The sequence below is a fragment of the Enhydra lutris genome, unplaced genomic scaffold, assembly GCF_002288905.1.
Source record: "Enhydra lutris kenyoni isolate GAN:26980312 unplaced genomic scaffold, ASM228890v2 scaffoldscaffold17, whole genome shotgun sequence".
Lineage (NCBI taxonomy): Eukaryota > Metazoa > Chordata > Mammalia > Carnivora > Mustelidae > Enhydra > Enhydra lutris.
The window spans coordinates 36,803,914-36,819,214 of NW_019154101.1; the positions used below are offsets into that span (position 1 = coordinate 36,803,914).

The window sequence follows — 15,301 nt, forward strand, 5'->3', positions numbered from 1 at the left end:
AGATGCTGGGTAATTCTTTCCTGCTTCTGTGAGACAAATAGTGCCAAACCACAGTGGTGTTTGGTTATTTGAGGACCTGTTTCATAGATGTAGAAATTTATCCCACGTTGATCTTAAGTGCTGTCTTGGCTTCTATGCCCTATTTTCCTGGAGGTTCAGGGAAGAGGGAAATGCCAAAGTCAGCCTCAGATTTGACTCCAGCCCTTTTCTTACTTCCTTCGTAGTTTATCTAACCATGCTTGTTCTGGAAACAAAAGACACATTTCCAGTCTGGAGAGGCTGATAACTGGCTTATGATCTCCTGACATAGTATTGTATGGCCAAGGGAAGCAGAAAGGAGAACTGGTGGAGGTCATCCAGGGCATTCCACTGAGCCACCCCAGGGAACTCAGCGGCATAGTTTACAATACTTTATTCAGTCCCTTTGGCTCTGGCTTCTTCCACACAGATTGCTGTTTTTTGTCCATGTATTTCATCTCCGGCTTTTGTTCAAAAGCAGTATGACTGACTCTTTAAAGAAAAGTCTGTGTGTGACATGGTGTGGTTTTTTTTTTTTTAAGGGCACTTATTTTAACTAGGTCACCTTGTCTTGACAGACCAGGAAACTCATTCACAGCACAAACTCATTCAGCAGTTGTCAACTCCAAGCTCACCGTTAGTTTTATAAACATGAGTCAAGTGGCAGTCAGTGCTGATCGCTTTCACTGAGCCCACAGGACACATTTTGTCTCTTAGTGTTTCATTCCCAGCATCTACCTTACTCCATCGCTTTCCTATTTTACAGCATTGAGGCTTTTTAAAAGAACATAGAAAGTTATATTTAGTTGTACATTTTAGAACCGATTCCTTAATATTGTTAAAAGGAGAAAATAAGTTTTGATGCTGGGAAGGTCAACATTTGCCTTTGAGGAAATGTTCATGGAATACCTTTTATAGGGCCGCGATAGAAGTTATAGATCTATTTAGTTGTAACTATAATTCCAGCTATATTTTCTGTAGAAAAAAAAAAAGTGTCACTGTATTGAGTGCTGCTTGTATTTTTTTCCCAACATTTATTATTAAATTTTTTAAATATAGAGAAAAGTTGAAAGAATTTTATTGCATGGAACACTAGGTGTGGTACATAAACAATGAATTCTGGTACACTTAAAAGTTTTAAAAAATAATAAATAGATAAATAAATAAATAAATAAATAAAAGAAAAAAAAGAATTTTACAGTAAACACCCATATATGTACTATTTATATTCTGCCATTAACATCTTATCACATCTTTTTTTTTTTAACATTTTATCCTATCTTGGTTTATCACATATCTGGCCTTCCTTTGATCCATGTTATTTTTTGATGCATTTCAAAGTAGGTTTATAAGTGCATTTTCTTTTGTTAAAAACATCCTTATCGAAAAATACATAAATCAGCCAAAAGAGAAACCCACAAAAAAATAGTGTTTTTTTTTAACCTAGTGTATCCAAATCGATGACTCAAGACTCTAATATTCCAGGTGCCAATGTTTTGATGCTTTTCTGTCTTCTTTTAGCTAATCCATAAAATGCTGTGGGCAACACTTGCTAGCTGGGCAGGTTTCCTGCAGTGCCCATGGCTGTTAAACCACATGTATTGTTTGTGCGTCTGTGACGGCAAACACTTCCTGTGGCTGTTCTAAAAACCCCTCCCCGCCCCCAGCCCTGCTCTGAGGCCTTACCGAAGGCAAGATTTGTCAGTGAGCTAGGTCACTTCCTTCATGAATATCCCTCCAGTCTGTTTAAAGGGACCAGAAAGGTTTACATCCTACTTTGTAATTGGCTGTCTAATAGGGGCAAACAAGGGAGAACTTTAAAAAACTCAGTGAAGTTTTTTAAACTAAGATTTGATTCTTTGTAAGAAATTTTACAAGTTATTTAGAAAAATGTGGAACAGCAGTCATGTTGACTTCCCTCCACCTCTCCCTTTCTTTAACTTCTTTAAAAGTACATTTTCCAAATATGGAACACGTAAAGAAGTCAGCTCCTGATGTTAAAACAAATTCCAGGTGGTAAAATCCTGTTTATTTAATTCCTGCAACTGCAGTTGGCCCTTCTCTTTTTGCATAGGTAACACCCAGGTGGACACTATGCTTCTTAGTAAGATGAAGTTATTGAATATTCCCTCGTGAAAATTAAAGCATTTGTTGGCTTTGAGTCGTAGTTGATATCCACTTTTCTGTCTTTGGAAAGTACCTTTAAAAATAGAGCACAGTCACCATATAGGAGGAATTGACTAAAATGCTTTGAGGATTATATTTTCCCTTTTAGTAGTAATATCGTCATAGGCTGACCTTGAAAAGCCTTTGTTTGAGTCACATGACCACAAGTTTGGCTCGTGTCTGTTATATATAATTTATAGCCTATATGCCTTACCCAACTCATGTAAAGTAAATATTTGACCCTAAGTATGTATTTTAAGAATACCAAAGAACATACATTTTATGAAGCAGTTAGAAAAACCTACAGTGTTTGCATAGGAAGAAATCTGAATTATAACAAAATTTGGCACACAGGCACTTCACTAAAGCGTACTAACCGAGTGTTCCTTGTCTTTGCACCGTGTTTTCAGTTTATGCTTACTCGTTGTCTAAATAACCGGCCAGATCATCCTCTTTCTTATGAATTAAAACTAGTATTTTGGAAGAACACTGAAACTTTTCCCTGTCCAAATAAGGAAAATTAATAGATAATTTAGCATGTTTGGTTAACAAATACAGTTGGTACAAATACTGAATATTGATACTTTATTCATGATAAAAAACAATCTTAGTGGTAAGAAGTCTATTTGAACTTTAAAAATAAATTTACCTTTTCATAGAGGAAACTTTTCTTTTTCAACCTTTTGGTTGAGCCTTTAGATCGTGTGATGTTCCTTCAGTAGAATTCATAACAGCATCTTCTAAAAGATAGTCTTTTGTAAGAATTGGCGTCCAAATAGTGAAAATCTGTGCTCACTTATTGAACAAACGATGAGCTGCTGGAAGCACCAGAGAGAAGTTCATCAAGTAAGCAACCATGAAAATCTGAAAGGGGTGTTTATTTCTTTAAAATTTCTGGTCATTTTTCTCTTCATCCCATCCATTGGACAGCATTCATTAAATTGGCCATTAAATTGTACCATTTGGTGAAGCACTAGAGAAACAGATGACTTTGGAAAGTCAAAGTCACAAGAAAATAAATCATCTCCATCAACAGTACACCATAATAACCCCATTCAGAACATTCTGGTTTGAAGGCAGAGTCCAAAGAAATGACTGCATTTTGCTTCTGTGGAAACCAAAGCAGACAAATCAAGTATTTTGGTTGGATTTGAATGGAAATCAACTCAGACATGCATCAGATGGTTCTAATTTGCTCTTTTGATATGTCTCAGATTTTCATGTAAGGGCCAGATCCAGAAGTAAATGTTTATCTGTATTCTGATAAATGGTGCTTATAAGCCAAGAGATGTTCAGCAATGAAAGGTTTTCACCAGAGTGTGGGCACTCCTGTAATGTTTTTCAGAATAGAATATGAAGTCAGGAAGCTAAAAGGTTTACAGTTAGTAAGGAAAGCAATCCCATAAGGAGAAAAAGTTTATATATATATATATATAAACTTTTTATATATACTTATATATATAAAACTTATATAAACTTGTAATATGTATATTACATATAGTATATATTATATATATTTATATATTGTGTATATATATACACAATATATAAGATATATAATACACACACACAAATTAATGAACAATTTTTCTGCCAAATCTTTTGACAACTTTTTAAAGATGGTGGAGTGTTTGGTCACTATCTAAGTCAAATAATTGTGGCCTGATCTGTTTTTCTGATTATAAAATCATTCATAGTAACTAAGTCTTCATGCCTTTCCTCTCCCACTCCCATTAATAAACAGAAAAGAATGAAGAAGAAGAACAAGAAGCAAAAATGGAACTTAAGCGCAGACTCAGCAGAAAGGTAAAGAAACTATGATTGTTAGTAAGCATGTGTGTTTTGGGATCTACTTCATTATTTAAATGCAGATCAGCTCTTTACCTTTAAATCTAACATTGAGGAATAATTATTCCTATTAGCCAGTAACCAGTCATAGACATTAAAATCAATGTAATGCATAGGATATGAATTATTACATGCTATGCTAATTTTGAAAAGCTAGCAATAAGATTTTTCAAATTACATTTACTGATTATGAAAATAACATATAAGCTATGTGATTTTTTTAAAGTGCAGAAAGGAACAAAAACGAAAAGAAAATCACATAAATGTCTTTTATTCAGAGATAACCATTATTAACATCTCAATATAGTTTTTTAAAATACTCGTGTTTTCTATGCAGTTTTGGAAATATTAAATAAATATGAAATTGGAGATCTGCCACTATTCCATGTGAGCTGGGTCAGTAATTAAGTGAACTTGATCACCCAACCTGCCTGCTACAGTGATACCCACATTGACAAGTAGCTCACCTCCAAGACTCCGTTGTTTCCACGCATTCATGAAAATATAAATCTGAGGGCATCTGGGTGGCTCAGTCGGTTAAGCAGCTGCCTTCAGCTCAGATCATGATCCTGGGGTCCCGGGATTAAGTCCTGCATCAGGCTCTGTGATTAGCTGGGAACCTGCTTCTCCCTCTGCCTCTGCCTCTCTCTCTCTCTCTCTCATTCTCTTTGTCTCATGAATAAATAAATAAAATCTTTAAAAATATATATATAAATCTGATACCTGGGCCATCACTCTTTTCTGTAAATGTTAAAATAATAATAGTCTTTGGAAAAATTAAGACCTATCAGAGTTGATATTTCATTATAAGTCTGTATTCAGTAATTCTTCAGATATACCTTTCACACCTTATTAAGGCAGGATGAGTAGAATATGACATCTGCGGGGAGGCATGTGACCTGACCCACATTTATCTGGGCTGGCTGGGGAGTCCACAACAAAGGCATTCTAAGGCAGGGAGAAGAAACCCCGTTCCCATGGAAAAGTTGAAGATTATATTTTGAGAGTTTTTGGTTTTGATTTTTAGGGGAAAAGATCCTTAATTCATCTTTTCGTTTTTCTTTTCCAAAGACTCTAAATGACAGGTAATGATCAAGCTGAGAAAGATTCTGTAAACTGAATTGCTAGAGGCGGCTCTTCTAACATTCCATGGCTGCCAAGTTACTGGCTACGGATAAGCAATAGCCTCTCCTCATTGTTCCAGGCTCACCCCTGCCATACGTAATTATCTTTTCTGCAGCCAGTTGAGCCCCGCCAGGAGGCAACAGAACCCACCCTGACCCCTGACCCCTAGCCCCTGAGTCCCACTGGCCTCCACTCTACAGAACTCTCTGCCATAGATCCAGGACATTCCATAGCACTAATAGCACAGTCCTAAAGGGCAAGACTGGAGGAAGGACTTCTGTGGTCTCTGGTCACCTGTCTTTGGGCACTTCCCAGAGGCAGTCATTTCTCGACTTCCTTAGCCCCGCCTGCCCCAGAGAAGCAGTAAGAAGCTAGCAGGAGAGATGAGACAACAAGTGAGAGTAGAAGAGAGCCACTTAGATCATTCCTCCCTCTGTCCCTTGCCTACCAGGGCTTTATGAAGCTAGAAGGAGCCGCCATTGCCATATCCCAGTTCAAGTGAGCTCAGAGTATAGAGACAGGCTTTCTAAGAGTCCATGAGGGACTTGAATGTTAAGAGTATTGACCTAGGTCAGCCACTCATTTTACCCAAGAGGAAACTGAGGCTCAGAAAAGGGTTTTTTTTGTTTTGTTTCTTTGTTTTTTTACCACAAGAACATCATTTTTGTGTGTCATAGTACTTAAATTTTTTTTAAAAAGTGAGTCTTTGCAAATGAGGAACCCCTCCAAAGAGGACCACTTAGATAGGGGGTGGGCCGGCTATATGCAAGTACAGATACAGATAGAAAAGGTACTGGGAGTGGACCCCATGGGTACAAGAGAGGCCTGGGTCTGTGACATCTTCAGACCGAGAGAGGCCACAGAAGCATGAACCTCAGGAGAAGAGAGTAGATAATGCCTGTCAGCAGGACCAGGACTCTTTAGTCTCTCAGAACCATCTCTCCTATTCTTGGTCTTGGGAAAGGAGAGCAAATACACAGGGCTGAGTGAATTAAATAGAACTATGAATTTGAATTTGACAAAGACCACAGGAGGGATCCAAGTCATTAGAAGTACCTTAATCATCCCAGCCTGTTTTAAGCAGTTCTGGCCCAATGAATGTCCTCCTCCATGCCCCTGCTGATCTCTGCACAGCAACTTCTGTAGCAAGCAAGGGTAAAGTCAAATCTGGGCATGGGTCCCTAGTCTCACCCAGAAGACTGCTATAAGCACAGCCTTCACCAGACCATTTCTTTGTCATAACTTTGTGTGTTTCTGAATATAGGAGTTTCATATAATAGGAGCAGAGATCTCATTTCTAGAAGTTTTAAGAGTACTTTTGTCTGGATGATTCAGTCTCCAAAGCAGCTAGCCTCTATCTGGATTGCTATTGTGTCTGTGTTGCTTCGTGCTCCTTGTGTCAGAGATGACAGGTGTCTTCATGCCAGGCAAGGTGTGGAAAATAGCATAACGCAGAAGGCTGCCAAAGCCTGTGACCTATCTAACAATGATGATTTTTATAGTCTCAGAATTAGGGCACACTGCTTTCGGGTTCTCATTAGAAACTCCCAAGATGCTGCTGCCTTTTTTTTTTTTTTTCCTTTTGGATATCTGAAAGTGACCTTATTTAACCATCACTTTGAAGTTCTCTATAGAAAACTTGCCACCATGAGGCTGAAAATGGTTTCCTAAACTTGTCCTTTCTTTTCCCTTATCCCCCTGCAGCTCAGCCTGAGACCCACGGTGGCAGAGCTACAAGCTCGAAGGATCCTGCGGTTTAATGAGTATGTAGAAGTCACTGATTCTCCCGACTACGATCGCCGGGCAGACAAGCCCTGGGCCAGGTTAACACCTGCAGACAAGGCAAGAGCCCTTGTGGTTTTAGCCATGATTTTATTTGTTCATGATTTTATTGCTTTTCTCGAAGCTTCAGTATTCACTTACCCTTCCTCCCCCCATATACACACACACAGTCATCCCACGAGGCTAGATAGTACCAGATAGGTCCACAATTTTCTACTTTGGTTATTTAAGCCACTTAAGTGGTATATTTAGTAATATCAGTGAGGTTCTTTCAGGTAAGTCTCGGAAAAATTCATTCTCAGTTACCATGTAACCTGTCTGCATTCGTGCCTGGATTGAGGGTGGGGTGGTCCCACAGCCATGATTTATCCTTACCTTTAGAAAATATAATTTATGCAAGTTATCATTTTAAAGGGGTATGTTAAGGGGTATCTGGCTGGTTCAGTTGGTAGAGCATTTGACTCTTGATCTCAGGGTCATGAGTTCAAGCCCCATGTTGGGCATGGAGCCTACTTAAAATAAAAATTTTAAAGATAGTAATGAATAATATAAAGGGATATGTTAACAGTGAAAAAGGTATTGATCTATATAAAGGCCAGCACACTTTTTCTATAAATGGCCAGAATAAATATTTTAGGCTTTGTAATCCATACTGTCTTTTGTTGCAACAGCTCAGCTCTGCCATTAGAGTATGAAAACAGCCATAGGCAGTATGTAAATGAATGGATGGATATGTGTTCCAATAAAACTTCATTTACAAAAACAGATGGTGGGCCAGATTTGTCCTGCGGGCCATGGCTTACCAACCTCTAATCTATATCATAGCTCACAGTCCAGAAAAACTGAAGTGTATAATGGGTTGCATCATGGAGAAAGACTATTTTATGAATAATATGATTCCAAAGCCAAATAATTTTGCCAACCTTTTGTTTCCAAAGTCTTCACTCTAGGATTTTTCTAATATTCCAAATAATGATTTCTGTTTTCTTTCTTTTTTTCCCAAGTAATGATTTCTAAATTTTGTCTCTGTGCAAAATTGGGTATCGAATAAACTCGTGCCACATCCAGTGTTAATGCAAGAGCTAGGTATTTAATTACATGCTGTACATTTTAGTAGGAGGCTTCACACTACTCCATGTCAAGCATATGTTGGAGACAGAGATCAGAAATCATTTGCTCAAGGGCCCTCGGGTGGCTCAGTGCTTAAGCGTCCAACTCTTGATATCAGCTCAGGTCATGATCTTGGGGTCGTGAGATTGAGCCCTGTGTCTGGCTTTGTGCTCAGCAGGGAATCTGCTTGAGGTTCTCTCTCCCTGTCTCTCAAACAAACAAGCAAACAAACAAATAATGTTTAACAAAAATCATTTGCTCATAGGAAGAAATGAAAAATGGGGAGGAAAAAGATCATAAAGGATGGATGTGTGGAATGAGAATAGAGGGAAGGAGGCTGGGAATACCACCCAAGGGACCCAACCCTGACAAAACGGTGGTAGAACACAGAGAAGAAATGTTTGTGAGGTGGGGAAAGAGGAGACCAAGGAGATGTAGCCCAACAGCCTAGGAAGGAGAAGGTCAGGTCACAAGTGGTTAGGAACATGGTAAGAGGGGGCATTTTGGTAGTTTGGCGGGTGGAAGGTTGACTAGTGGAGACAAAGAGAATAAAATACAACCTCAAGAGTCTTGGCTGTGATGGAGAAGTGATAGGAGGAGGAAGTCAGCTGAGGGGTGATGACTGTGGAGGCTGCAAGCTTCTATAAATGCAAGAAACACCTGAGCATGAAGAAGGAGCCAAAAGAAAGGGAGAGGTTAAATATATATTAGAAAAGGTCGGTAACTGATATAGTAGGGCATAATCAATGGAGCACCAAGAGAATGTGTGTATGTAGAAAAGGCAAGGAAGAGACCCTTGAGGCTGGAAAGGACACATGCTGAGGAATGTGCCCTGATGGAGGAGGCTTTTGCAAGGCAGGTAAAATCACTCAGGTTGAGAGCAGCCTCCAGGGGATGAAGAAGACGGCTACTCAGGTCATGTGTCAAGCTCACCACCAATCAGTGCCTTACTTCCTGAAGGAAATGTCAAGTTTCTAGGGTACCTAGAATTGCTTGTAAAATACTTAATGTGGTTTCTTAACCTCACACCTGTAACTCCCTAAGTAACCTCCAGCCCCATGCTGTTCCCTAGGTGTCCAAGAGGAAGAGCACCTGGCCTTGAGAGCCTTGTGTTCTGGTAAGAGGGTATACTCATGGACACAAGTGCAGTGAGTGACAGACAGTGAGTGTGTGGAGCCTGAGGGAGCATGAGGGAGTGTGAGGGAACGTGAAGGGGAAGGTGGGAGGATTTGGGGCAAGCCCTCCCAGCCTTGAGCTGAGCCTTAAAGGCGTCTCCTGAAGCACGTTGTGGACAGTGGGAGCCTGCCATTTGCCTGCTGCTCTCCGCTCACGTCCAGGTGTCCAGCAAGTTGTCATGGGGGGTGAAAAACATGTCTCCCTCTGGGAGCCCCTCTCGAGCTGATGTGAGTGATGTGAATCACTGTTAAGACCACTGAGTGTGTTTTATCCTGATCACAGCCCTCTGCTCTTCCCTTTTCTGCCTCCCACTTAATTCTGAGTGGTTTCCACTGCTTTATTTGCCTTCCGTGCCTTATCCTCACCTTTCAGCAGCAGTAGAATTCACTTGTGACCTCATGTGTATCTGATGCCCACAAAGAAACACAAGGCTTTAGGTCAGATGTAGTCTTCAGAGTGAGTGTTAACAACGGATAACATTTCTTTCTCAACCCTAAATCTATCTCAGGTCTTATCTTACACATTCTTCCAGTGTTTTATTTTTCAGTTATGAATTACATCGCATGATAGAGAATATATGAAACAAATGTACCATTTTAATAATAAAAAGAAGACACCTGTTTTATTAATCCCTGAGCATTACTAATACCTGAACAGGGCCCCGTGGACTCCTCCCCAACTGCTTTTCCCTCCCTTCTGGAAGGAATAACCACTATGACTTTTGTGTTAATCATTCCATTTCTTTCTTTTCCTTTTAGGATTTTAACCACTTTATATAAAGCCATAAGCAATACATATGTATTTCTTGATTTTGCCAGTTTGGGAGTCTTAGTGATTGGAATCATACAACATACTTCTGGGTGTTGCATCATTCAGCTAACAAAAGAATTTGGATTGCTGGACTAGGTGATAGTTATTCATTTTCACTGGAATATAATATTTCATTATGTTTATTAGTCACAAAGTAATTATCCATTCAGTTGCTAATTATTTAGTTGGTTTCCAGATTTTAGGTGTACAAGCTATATTCTATGAAGATTCCTATGTCATCTTCAAGTTCACTGATCCAAGGTTTTTTCTAACATATATTCCTGGTGATGGAATTGCTGGGTCCTACAATATAGGGGTATTCAGCAAAATTAGGCAATGTCAACAGCTTTCCAAAATGATCGCTCTGGTTTACCCTTCCACAGCAAAGATTACCCGTCATCCAATATTCTTGCCAACATGTGATAGTCAGGTTTTTTTGTTTTGTTTTTATTGTTTTTTTTTTTTACATGACAACCCAGTGGTTATGAAATAACATCATTATACTTATACTTTGCCTCTCATTAATTATTAATGAGGTTGAGCACATTTTCATACCTATTGGGCATTCAGGTTCCACTTCTGTACCTTTTGTCTGTTTGGTGGGGAGTTGTCAATTTCTTGTTGATTCATAGGAGTTCTTCATATATTCCAGTTTATATATTGCAAATATGTATGTATCTTCCAATTATGACATTTCATTCTCTTTATGGTTATCTTTTGACACAAAGAGATTTCTCAAATTTAATGCAATGAATTTATCCACCTTTTCTTTGTGGCTTGTGATTTTGTTTCTTTGAAAAAATTCTTCTCATACCAAAGTTGTAAATGTATTCTGCTAGACTGTTTTCTAAAACATTTATAGTTTTGCTTTTCACATTTAAGTTGTTAGAACTGATGTTTTTAGAAGATATAAGATATGCCTTGAGCTCTGTGGATCATCTTTAATATATTTCCTGGTTTGCTATTTGCTCTTTGATCTTTCTCCTAATTTTCTTGGCTTTATTTGTTCATTCTTTTCTAATCTAAGGTGAACTCTTTAAATCATTAACCTTCTGAGGTACCTGGGTGGGAGCATCTGACTTCAGCTCAGGTCCTGATCTTGGGATCCTGGGATTGAGCCCGGTATCCCAGGCTCAGCTGGGAGTCAGATTCTCCCTCTCTCTCTGCCCTTCCCGCAAATCCCTCCCCGCATACCACCACCCCTGTTCTCTCTCAAATGAATAAATAAAAGCTTTAAAAAAATAAGTCATTAACTTTCTTCCTTTCTTATTTTCTGATACAACCACTGAAGGCTATAAATGATGCCATATGTGAGTGGTTCCCAACCTTAGCTGCACATTGCTCTCAAGGGTGGGGGTGGGGGAGCTTTAAAAATGGTGATGCCTGGGTCTGGGTCCCACCCCCAAAGATCCTGATTTAAATGGACTGTAGTGTGACTTTAAATATTGGGATTTTAAAGGTATGTGATCAATAATTATAAATGTCCCATATATCCTCAAAAACAGCGTACGTTCTACAGTTCTGGGGTATGGAGTTTTAAATGTGTCTGAAACTTACATTTGTAAGTCTCATTCAGATTTCTGTATCCTTCCTTTTTTTTTTTTTTTCTTTTTTGTCTGCCTGGTTCCAGACCAAGAGAAGGATGTGTTACCTCTACTACTGCATATATGGATGTTTCCTTCTCTTTATAATTCTGTTTTGCTTCCTACATTCTCAGATTGTATCAATAGATGTATATAAGTTTAGGATAATTACATTTTCCTGATGAAGCCTTTATTATGAGACTCTACCCAAGAAATGCTTTCTGTTGTAAAGACTGTTTTATCTAATACTATTTTAATATAAAGTTGAGTTATTTTGGACCACCTTAGTGCTAGGAATTCAGGCTGTGAACCCATGTGAGGGCTACTTACTGGTTCATATTCTCAGGGTAGATTTCATTCTGCCTCACCTGCTAAGCACCAGCATGACATTATCTATGTTATCCTCCGGGGATCAGACATTCTAGCATATCCTTCACTGAGGCTATGCCATGAGACCCCTCTCTATGGTGGGAAGGTCATTCATTTGGCTTTCCACCTTTGGCAGGTTTCGTCCCTGGTCTTCAGTATCTCACCACACTATGAAAATGACCGCCCTCAGTCACCACATTTAACATAGCAAATGCCCTCAAGGTCAAAGGCAATGTCATTGCTCAGCTTACTTCATTTCTCTGAGCTTCATCTTCATTTATTCTTCCTGTCAAAGTATAGTTTACTTTCTTATTGGCTGATCAGTACATTTGAAATAATTTTTAAATGTCATGCTCAGCATTTTTGTTGCTTTTCAAGAGAAGGGCTAGTCAAGGCACGTAGAATGTTGCTTTGTAAAATCAAAAAATTTTCAAAAATAGTGTAGGGGCGCCTGGCTGGCTCATTCGGAAGACCATGCATTTTTGATCTCAGAGTCGTGAAGTTAAGTCCTGTGCTGGATGCAGAGATTATTGAGGGGGAAAAAAAAATTTAAAAAAAGAAAGAAATGTTTACAAGTTTTCTTCCATTCTTCTCCCCTAGTTGTGGGCTTTTGGTCATTCACCTCTCATTTATTGGCTGCTAGATGACCCTGTTCAGTCACCATTTCTGTGTAGTGAACTTCCTAAAACTTAGTGGCTGAAAATGACAACCATTTTATTCTATCTTACAGATTTTTCTGGGTTGGGGATTTAGTCAGGGCTCAGCTGGGCAATTCTGCTTTTTGTGAGGTTGACTGTGGTCACTCAGTGTCCCTCAGCTGACAAAGAGGTTGCTCTGGAGGGTCCCAAATGACTTCTTTACATGTCTGGTGTTTTTGAGAGGATGGCTCAGAAACTAGGCTCAGTTGGGGCTGTCCACCAGAGCACCTACACAGCAGAGTGGCCTCGGAGTGGTCAGACTGCTTACATGGTAGCTGGCTTTCCCTGGAGTAAGTGCCCCAAGAAATTAAGATGAAAGCTGTATGGCCCTATCTGACCCCAGTTCAGAAGACACCTAGCCTTACTCCACCTCATTCTTTTAGTTATAAGTGGGTCATAAGAATGGCCCAGCTTCAGCGCAAGGGGCATTAGCTCTGCCTCCCAGTGGGGAATCGGCAAGGTCATACTGCAGAAGAACTTGAGGGCTGGAGGTGTGATTGCTGCCATCTTTTACAAATATAATTGCCACATCCACCATTCCCAGCTGGCTTGATATTCAAATGCTGAGCTTCTGAGAAGCAGGTAGGGGGTGTCCAGGGAAATGAGTAAAGATCACATCAGGTGCAAAGTATGCAAGCCATGAGAGTCTCAATGATTAAATTTTCCATACCCTAGAAATAGTTTCTAACTCATGTCTGTTCTTGAAAGGTTAAACTCCTCCATCTTTAGTTATAATGGAAAGGATTTTTCTTTTTAACTTTGTGTTGAAACAAAAATAGATTTTTCTGCTGGACTTCTAAACTGCAGGGGAGATCTACTTGGTCAGCTTTTCTTCTGTAGGCCTAGTGTCTGTTCAAGAGTACTTTTAAGGCACATGACTGGCATCTCCCCTGCAGAGCAAACTTTGAGCCCCAGAGCACGGCCAGGACCCCTCCCTCCTCATATCTGAGGCTCATTTTATACCTTGTGACATTGTCTATCCCAGTTCTCCTGACACTTGTGAAAGTCTAAAGGGCATCATTTTTAGAACTGGATTTATGTGGTAAATTTTTTTTTTCCTCGAAGAAAAATAGGAATGATTTCTTTTAGATTAAAAGAATGTTGTATACTTTTTAAAGATAGAAAAAAAGCAACCATTTAAAATGCCGTTAATGTAAGCACATTATGTATTCATGAGCGACTCATGTTTGTTGGCAAAAATCAGAATATTCAAAAATACAAAAAGAAATACCAATTATAATGCACAGCAATGCATATTATTTTCTACCTAAAAAATGAAATTATTTGTTATAATAAATAGTTATTTGTTTTCTCTAGAAGTTAAAAGAGGAGTATAATGAAATGTTACTTATTGCCTAGAGATACTAAAACTATCAATCATTATTTTAGAGTGAAAATAATACATGCTAATCATCATTACAAGTATATCTAGGATTTTTGTTGCTTTCTAAAAGATCTTCATAATGCTTCATAAAAATACCTCATAATGCCTAGTGATCAGGTTAAAGAGAATGTATCTTATTGAGTATATATTTTATTCTATCCATAAGTAATATATTTTATACCAATTAAGTATAAAAATCTGTGATTTAACTTTCATGTTAAAAAAAAGTTTTACTTTTTATAACTTTTGAACTGTATATCCCATTTAAAGAAAAAAATTATTGGAACTAAGTATTTCCACCTCTGCTCTCAAAATAAACACTGAACTTCCTGCCTCCTAAAGGCGTCATCCCTTCTCTCTCCTTTCTTAGTGCTCTGTCTTAGCCCCACTAAGATACTACTTTGCATTTAAAAAAATCTTTGCAATTCAAGTATAAAGAGAAGAAATCAGGAGGCAGTCAATAACCATTCAATGCCCATTCTATGAAAACACTGTAGGGAATCTCATAAATCTGGTAGTCTTATTAAATTGCTCAAATTAGGAGAGAGAAGTGGTGGGAGAAATGCCTTATTAATTGTGAGGGGTTTTTTGTCTACCCCCCCCATTAATTGTGAATTTTATTGAGCTTAATTCACCTTTGAGACAGCATTTTTAATCTTAGAATATGTGGATTTGAGTAGAGCACTAGAAACAGATGCTCATACAGTAAGATACAACATCTGTCTGTATCTGTGCTGAAGTAGAAAAATGAGCCCTAAGATGACAGGACAGACAGGACCAGAGGAGGCCATCAGCTTGGCCTGAAGACTGAAGCTCGCCAGCAGTTGTCATCCCCCTGGGTAGGCTGTGGAAACTCTGTCCATGGTGGAAAGGGGAGGGCAGGCTTTGGACCTGGGCACATAAAGGTATGATTCCTGACTTGGCCACTTGGAAGATGCAACTTTGGCCGAATCATTTAACTCTGGTTTCCTCACTAGTAGAGCCGATTATATCCATCTTGGGAATTAGGTAGTGTATCCATAAAGTTCCAGTTCATCAATAGACGGTAGCGCTCACCAGTGTTATATCCATGGGCAAGCTTGATAATCTAAGCTTTCTTCCCCACTGGTGAGATTTTCACTATGCTGTGAAGCCTCAGTTTATAGTCTAGTCTAAAATTATCTAGTGAAAGAATTGGAAATTCCGATGATACATGGATTTGTCCAAGAAGTTACTCAAGAAGTAATTCTTTT

General features: G+C 38.9%; 1 protein-coding gene across 1 annotated transcript in view; it reads left to right on the forward strand.

Moving 5' to 3' along the window:
- The window catches only part of LOC111147576 (phosphatase and actin regulator 2), a 111,352-nt gene that overhangs the window by 91,182 nt on the left and 4,869 nt on the right, over nt 1-15,301 (forward strand). Inside the window, exons 9-10 of the mRNA XM_022503686.1 lie at nt 3,929-3,990; nt 6,862-6,999. Coding sequence (XP_022359394.1) covers nt 3,929-3,990; nt 6,862-6,999 — 200 coding nt within the window. The remainder of the gene's footprint in view (nt 1-3,928; nt 3,991-6,861; nt 7,000-15,301) is intronic.